This window comes from Leuciscus leuciscus (assembly GCF_965113295.1).
Source record: "Leuciscus leuciscus genome assembly, chromosome: 3".
Classification (NCBI taxonomy): Eukaryota; Metazoa; Chordata; class Actinopteri; order Cypriniformes; family Leuciscidae; genus Leuciscus; species Leuciscus leuciscus.
Genome location: NC_138727.1, coordinates 59,790,179 through 59,798,678, shown reverse-complemented (window position 1 = coordinate 59,798,678; position 8,500 = coordinate 59,790,179). Strand labels below are relative to the sequence as shown.

The window sequence follows — 8,500 nt, the reverse complement described above, 5'->3', positions numbered from 1 at the left end:
ATATATATATATATATATATATATATATATATACTGTATATATATTGCTCTTGCATTCTTTCTTGTGGCTATAGGTGACACACCTGAATGAATGGCTCATTAGGTATGCGGGCCCCATTGTCTCCTGAGGTGTGAACCACTACATATGCATGATGCTGTTGAATGGTTGACGCCCCTTGCGCATATTGCCTTTACAAACAAAAAGTGTTTTACAAGATTTAAATCAATGTATTGTGTTATGTGAATGATAAGGGCAGGATGATTTTCACATCATTTTGAAGAAAAAACTCTAGGCAACGACATCAATTAGTCAAAAGTCTTATTGACACGTATTTAGTATGTGTTTTGTGGCCTTATTTCAGAAACTTTAGTTTTTAGTTTTTTCAATAACCATGCATAAACATTATTCTCTCAAAAATACAAACATGTACATGCATGTTGCTCACATATTATGGTAGCCCTGTTTGTGCTAAATAGAGTGTAATTATACCTTTGCCATTAATATGTTTATAAGCAACTGAAAAAAGCACAAATGTCAGGGCATGTCAGAACATCTCAAGGACCCCAAAAACCCCTCAGACCTCAGAGGGTTAAAGATCATTTTAGAGGCCAGATGGTTGGCTTGATGCACAGGATCATCGATGCTGCATGTGATATGAAAAACGATTGTGCGCAGGATACCATACGTGTTAGAAATCTCAAAAATGAAATGGATGTCGTAAGAGGCTTGACAAAGTCATGGACTGATGTAACGCCCATGTGTTTTAATGGCAAAGAGCCTAACGGCGTAATCCTCTGAAAAGTTCTGGATGTGTTGCGTGAATGTAGTGAATGTAGTGATGAATTAGGAGTCACTGAAATACTCTGTATCTGTACATTTGTACATCTCTGTGTGTCACTGCTGTCAAAAAATGCAAAAACTGACAATGGTGAAATAGTTGAAAGTCTGGTCAGCTATACCCTAGAGCAAAACATGATAGCCTGCAGAGATTTTCTATTCTGGTTAGACCATCTGTAAATGTCATTATTGTTTTACTTTATGTATGTAATGCCGGTCTATCGTTTTCTTCACTACCTCAATGTGTGAATGTTTACTCAAAAGTATAATGTTGAAATAAAAAAATAAAAAAATGTTGTGGTAATGTCTGAGCTCATAAAAATAGCATTACACAACTTATTCTTTAGGACAGGGGTGCCCAATCCTGCTCCTGCCGATCGACTGTCCTGCACAGTTCATCTCCAACCCTAATCAAACACACCTGAAGCAACCAATTAAGGTCTTCAGGATCACTTGAAAATGTGAAAATAATGTGCTTGTGCAAAACACCCCCACAATGCAATGGAGTGGTTGCCAGTTCTTCATGGTAAAATTGGGCAAACGTAAAATCGTTTATATCAAATGTGGTTTTACTAATCAAACTGCAGCCTTTCAGAATATAAAACATTTATTTTATTTTTATTTTATTTATTTATTATTACAGGGACAGTGCATATTAATAAACATTTCTGTCAATATGCCAGAGTTAGCCAGAAGGCTATTTTTCATCTGCAGTCCCCGGACAGATGTTAAAAGTCACCCTAAAAGAGAGTAAAATTACATTAAAAAAAAATAAATAAAAAAATTGTACAATACATTTAGTAAGAAATCCTATTATGTTAAAAAATACAGCCGAAATACAGCAAACCAACAAACATCTGACAAAAACATGACATACAAGGCAAGAAGCCAGCAGTGTATAGAGCAGGTCTAGAAATGTGTTAATGTTGACAGATCTGAAATTCAAGAAGCCATTTCTTTAAATGGTTCTTAAATGTACAATATGTGTTTAGATTTCTGATGATTAAGGGAATGCGGTTCCATTCAGTAGCAGCTCGAACAGAAAAAGAAGTATGACCAAATACACTTTTTCTAAAGGGAATGACACAATCTCCCCTCGCTGCACCTCTGGTTCTGCTGTGATCAGCTGTACGGATGTTAACAAACTGGTGGAGTGGAGGAGATGAATATCAAAAACTGACATTTCAAATTCATTGAGGGATAGTGTGATTTAAGGAGACAATAAAGGCATTGAACTTTTTTAAAGTCTCTGAAAAGATGCTGTGAAAACCTCTGGAGAATCTCTCTAGTGTTTGTGATGTCCTGTTCACCATTGCATTATTATAGATGTACAGCACCTTCAGTAAACACACACACATCTCTCTTATTGAACCCTCTGGCTCCATCTAGTGGCAGATAGAAGTTCATGTTCTATTGATATTATAATTCCAATGACTAAACATGACATTTCTTGGTTGTATGTAATTATGTTGTATGGTAGTTGACACAGAACATAATTTTCTTTGTGTTCTGAAATCATGAAATGTAAAAGGCACAGATATACTCGCCTCCTGCATGTTCAAAAATAAATAATGTATCATTGAAGGAATGAAACTTTGACCTAATTTAATAAGTACATAGAGCCTTTGTCCATGCAGATTGCAGGTTTTGATGACTAAATCAGAGATGAAAGGAAGGAAGCAGAAAAACTCAAGTTCACCTGTCATCAGTGATGCTGATGTTCCTCTGACAGCTGCTGTCCGAGGTGCTGAATCCACATCAAACCTTCATATTATTATTGTCTTTATGCAGAAAGTATCCAAACAAATCCAGATGTGGTCTGTTTCCTCCTAAAAAGATGTTAATGTTTCTTACAAGTGATACAAATGTTAAGAACCCAAAGTACCAGATATTTTTTTTTTTTGCATTTCAACATCTTTTTACACAGGCTCTAGGGAGTGAACTTACATGAAAATGATACTTTCGCCCTCTAGGGGAAGATTTGATGAAGCAATGGAAGTAGATGAAAACAAGTCTCAGCATTTCAATGTTTGTCCAGTTTGTGTATTTAAAAGGGTTATTTCACCCAAAAAGGAAATTCTGTCATTAATTACTCACCCTCATGTCGTTCCAAACCGGTCAGACTTTCGTTCATTTTCCGAACACAAATGAAAATATTTGTACTAAAATCTGAGCGATTTCTGTCTCTCCATTGACATTTGCTACTAACACTTTGATGCTTCAAAAAGTTAATAAAGAGATCGTAAAACTAATCCATATGAATTGAGCGGTTTAGTAAAAAAAAATTAAGAGACTCGATCACTTTATATGATGAACAGATTTAATTTAGGCTTTTTTATTTTTAGCAAGTTTGCTTGACGTGCGAGAACCAATGAGGTTCATTATCGTGTGTTACTGATTGACAGCTGCTGTCCGTGGTGCTGAATCCAGAACTGCCTGTTAAAGTGACAGAAGCATCAATCAGACTCAGACTTCAGCTGATGATCCTCTGAATGAGATGTTCAGATCTGAAGACATCTGAAGACTTCTTAGAGCAAAACAAGTTACACAACTTATGGAAGTTCATATGACAACAGTTGTATTTAGAAAAATGTAAACGTATGATATTATTTTTATAGGCACACAGTATTTATCCTGCAGGTCATGTCTGTTTCTCACAGCTGATAGAGATGTCAAAACCTCAAAGTATAAATGTCAAAACAAAAGTATCAGATGCATTTTTGATTTCCCAGAGAGAGAGGAAGATAACGCTATATAATAAAGACATGAATTCACTCAAGATGTTCTCTGAGTTGATCAGCCTTTGTATCTCAACATTTCCTGATGTGTGAATTATGTTTTGTGGTATATTTTGAACTATATGTTGTTTCTATAATTTAACAAACACACAAAAACACACATGCACTGATGCACACACGCACACACACACAGTTCTGCTTATTGCTATTGGTTTTATTTACATATTTTTTTTAAATAATGTATTATTCTAAAGTTAATCACTTTTTTACATTTGGTTGATTTAATAAAATATATTTTTTTGTGTTTTAGTGTATATCAAAAACGTTGTGATAGAAGCAGTCGGTCACATCCAGAAAAGAAACAATGATGGATCTCTATGTCCCTCTGCTGGATATATATGGTCACAACACTATTTCTATAAATCATACAGGCCTTTTTCTAACCAGCAGAAATCAGCCTCTAACACCTAGATCAATATCCAGAAGCCACTCATATTTAATTTAGATCATCATTAAAGTGATTATTTTCCCCATAAAAATAAAATATTTTATATGCAAACTAATGGTGTACTTGAGGAATTCTGTGGTAAATTGGTTAAAAAATAAATAAATAAATAAACACTTCATGTCTTCCAAAACATAGATGAGAAAAAAAGAAAAGAAATATAATTTTTCTTACAATCGCTCTATAAATGTCTGCGGTCGCACTGACCCTTAAGTTTACATAGACACCTATAGACACCTTACATAAATATACTGTCGCCCTCTAGAGGAAGATTTGAATAATGCAGATTAATTATGTTCAGTGTCATTCATCCTTCTATAGAGAAGATGAAGCCTGTATGAGCTCTCAGTATCAGACACTGTAACCTCCACTAGGTGGCGCTCTTTCAGTGTGATTAATGTAATATTCAGTCAGTGCTGATGGTGGGAGGAGCCAGTAAAGCTGATCATTACTGATAAAGAGCTGAAGAAAGAGGAAGGAACTAAAGCAGACAGATGTAGAGACAGAGAGATTCACACAGAGAACATTCAGCATAAAGAAGACTGAACTCAACTCACAATGAAGATCCTCCTCATCTTCTTCACTTTCTCCCTGATCTCAGGTCAGAGCTTTTCTCTTTCATCACTGCAGTAATGATGCTGTTTTCTGTTCATGAGGTTTCTGATCACAGTATCAATCTGATTGACAGGTGCAGTGAGATGCGTCAGTGTCACTGGATATTCTGGAGGAAGTCTTCTTGTTGATTCTGGGAAACTTTGGTACAGTTACTCCACTAAATATATGGCCAAATTACCTGAGTGGAGAACAATAATAAATCATAGGACACATGATAAATGTATTAATGAAGGACGATTCACACTGTTTAAAAACAATGAGGGAAACCTTATGATCTACATCAGAGATCTGAACCAACATGATACTGGAAGATACCAGATTACAGTTGAAGACCAGTGGACCATTAATATGACTTTGAATGTGGAAGAAGGTCAGTCATTTTAAGATTAAAGTTTTTGTTTAGTAAACTATTGATCATTTCAAAGCTTTTATATATGTTAAATCTATTTCTTTCTTTTTTTCTGAATTACAGATTTATATTGTAAAGAGTCAAAGAGAGTGATGGTGAATATTGGAGAAACTGCCAATTTCAGCTGTGAATATTCACAGAATCATATTAACGATTCCAAGATCATATTCAAAGAAGGAAAAGACTCTATTGAGATGATCTACAGCAAATGGTATAGGAAAGAAAGAATTAGTGTTTCTGATGACAGACATAAAAACCTCTTCAATGTGAGAATTACTGCTGTGACTCCAGATGATGGAGGAGTTTATTTATGTGGAGTTTGGATCTACAGTCACTCATACAGTTACTCCATTATTAATACTGTTCATCTGCATATCATGGGTGAGTAGTTCATACTATCAATGTCATCTAGTAAGTTCACGTAGTCAGTGTTTGCTTCTTCAGTATTTGCTACATGTCACATTTGATGAAGACACTGATTCAGTCAGATATTTGTGATTGACAGATAAAGTGTCTAGAGCGACTGGCCACTCAGGAGGTCGTATGATGATCAAGTGTGAACATCCTCAACACAAAACCAAGCCAAAATACATACGTAAAATATCAGATGGATGTCCAGAGAGGAAGAATCCAGGAGTTCAGGATGAATGGATGGAGAATGGAGATGTTTCTTTATATGACGACACCAGAGCAGGAGTCTTGATGGTGTTTTTTAGAGAGCTGAAAGCTGCAGATGCAGGAACATACAGATGTGGAGTGAATGTGTCTCACTATACTGAGAGCTTCACTGAACTTCAGCTGGACGTCAGAGACGGTGAGGAACCACAAATACTTTATCTCTTATATCCAATTTTTGTTCAGATTTTTATCTAATTATTTGTTGCTGTTTTTGTTGTGTTTTTTTTTTTATAGATGCAAAATATCCAAAGACAAAGACTGAATCTGCTCATCTTGGTGAAGAAGTCAACATCACCTGTCAGATCCCAGAGGAACATAAAGTTCATTTCTGCAAAGAGGATGATAATCACATCTGTCAAAACATCAGCACATCTGCAGTGACAGAAATGAGTCCTTCATCTGAGAGAAATGAAGAGAGAGTTTTTACAGTGAGCATCAGTAATGTGAGCGTGAGAGATGCTGGAGTTTACTGGTGTGGAGCAGAGACCAGAGACACACATTTGACTTTCATCTCCCTGACCAACAAAATTCAGCTCAACCTCTTCAGTGAGTGAATTCAGATGATTTCATTGTAGTAAATACAGTATATTCAGAATCATGTGTGTTAAATGTCTGTGTTTGTTTGCAGTGGCTCCAGTAGTGAGACGTGAAGGAGAATCTGCTGAGATCTTCTGCCCTTATGATTCAATCTATAAATCAAAGTCAAAGTCTCTCTGTAAGGGGAAGTGCTCCACTAGAGATAGAAATACTCTCAATGAGACTGTGAGAGAAGAGAAAGAGACCAAGACTGACAGATTGACTCTGAATGATGACGTCACTGCAAGTGGCTTCACTGGGACCATCACTGGACTGACAGCAGAGGATGCTGGGAAATACTGGAGTGCAGTGACATTAGAGAGAGACGTGAATTATCTTTACACTCATCTGATCGTCATCATGAACGAGGGTGAGGAAGGTTTATACATCTGAATATGTGAAACTATGGCTGTGAATTGATGTTCTCTCATAGATGGTTGACTAATATTTCCAGAGCTGAACTTGACTATAAGTATGAAGGAGACGACGTGTCAATCCAGTGCAAACATGCTCCATGTGTGTGAAGGATGGAGTTTCATTGGAGACGATCAGAGATGATCGATTCTCTTTCAGTGATGAAGCTTCTACTGGAGTCTTTACTGTAAACATCACTGATCTGAGAGAAGAGGATTCTGGGATATACTGGTGTGGATCTCACATCATCACTAAAGTCACTCTCACTGTTAAAAAGGGTAAGGTTAAAGTTTATTATTTCTCCATTGTCTTTGGGCCAGATTTAAATGTTAATATATTAACACTTGAATAATTGGGCTGGATCTATAGATATGGCAATGGGGGCCACTAAGAAAACACACTAAGAAAAAGCATCGTCATATGTAAATATCCAATAGCCAAGACTATTTGGATTAAATTCAGTATCCACTGATATGCAGCTGCTTTCAAACAGGTCCTGTGCTTATTTATGTTCACGCTCTGTAGTCTGAAGACTGTGAAAGCATTGTAGACAATCGCACTGCAACTGAAGTGATTGACAGCTTCAGTTATTATAAAGGGAGTGCTCTTTTATACTTTATAGTTCACATAAAAACACTGATGCCTTCAGTGAGTCATTGAATCATTTCTTGAAAACTGATTTTTTAAAAATAATTCATTCAAATTGATTAAACAATTTTAAATATTTTTTGGGGGGGTTAGAAGAGTTGAGAGAATTGTGAAGTGAGACAGTGAGTTTACGCACACACTCAGACGTGAGTGTGGGACACCAGGCTCCTGAATGCAGGCTGGTGTATTACTGAAAGCCATCAGAGGCAGACGGTTGGTGATTACTCCCCTCCATTAAGGGGTCGGAGGGACACTGGAAGTCATCAGAGGCAGAAGGTGTTGGAATAACTCCTTCCTATTGAAGGGTAGGAGGTCATTAGGAACCCGGTTCAGAGGCTGGAGTCGGAGCCGAGGCAGATCCTCACCGAGATGTGTATGAGGAGATGCAGAGTGGCTGAAGAGAAGCAGCGGAGGCAGGCCTGTGGAACTGGCTGATTTGGGAAGAGGAGGTGGGAGAAGGAGGCTGGGCGGGCACTCAGGAAACATAGGGAACTCTAGGCTGGGCAGGATCAGTGGGAGCAGGAGAGACAGGAGATTATCTCTACAAAAAGTTCCAAACAGTCTTTTTAGCTAAAAATGTTCACAGCATCCAAAAATCTAATTAGAACCGGCTGAAAAGTTTTGAAATCACTTGTACCCGATACCTGATCGAGAGAACAAATCCAGTCTTTCACTCTGTCTGTGTCCGTTGGAGTCTTTTGTGCGCGCGGATAAAATACATTCTAAAACACTTAACGTGAAAAAAGTTTAACGACTCAATCTCCTAAAATAGTTATATTAAAGACTCTCCTCATCAATTCTGTGCTGTTTTTCATGATTTACTCTGAGTTCAGATTCTTACCAGGAATCATCAGCAGAGTGAAAGTCCAGATGATCTTCATTCTTCTCTCTTATTAAATGATCTTCTCTGTTGTTAGTAGATTCAGTTCTTCTGAAGCTCTCGATGTGTGTTCAGAAGAGTTTTGAGTGTTTCTTTCCTGGTTACATGTTTAACATGAAGAGCTGAACGTGACAGAGACGCCCACTTCCCCTGAGAGAGAGAGAGAGAGAGAGAGAGAGAGAGAGAGAGAGAGAGAGAG

The 8,500-nt window shown here is 37.2% G+C and overlaps 3 protein-coding genes across 3 annotated transcripts in view; 2 read left to right on the top strand and 1 right to left on the bottom strand.

Moving 5' to 3' along the window:
- LOC309493708 (B-cell receptor CD22-like) overlaps positions 1 to 8,500 on the top strand; it is a 273,995-nt gene that overhangs the window by 3,888 nt on the left and 261,607 nt on the right. The gene's annotated exons all lie outside the window — the stretch shown is intronic.
- LOC309493716 (polymeric immunoglobulin receptor-like) overlaps positions 1 to 8,500 on the bottom strand; it is a 223,154-nt gene that overhangs the window by 156,154 nt on the left and 58,500 nt on the right. The gene's annotated exons all lie outside the window — the stretch shown is intronic.
- LOC309494744 (polymeric immunoglobulin receptor-like) lies at positions 4,458 to 6,917 on the top strand (the record flags this gene model as incomplete). The annotated part of the gene is made up of 7 exons (XM_082164155.1): positions 4,458 to 4,682; positions 4,770 to 5,066; positions 5,169 to 5,486; positions 5,611 to 5,919; positions 6,018 to 6,329; positions 6,412 to 6,729; positions 6,814 to 6,917. The coding sequence occupies exons 1-7, from the start codon at positions 4,640 to 4,642 to the stop codon at positions 6,915 to 6,917; spliced, it is 1,701 nt and encodes a 566-aa protein (XP_082020281.1). The 5' UTR covers positions 4,458 to 4,639.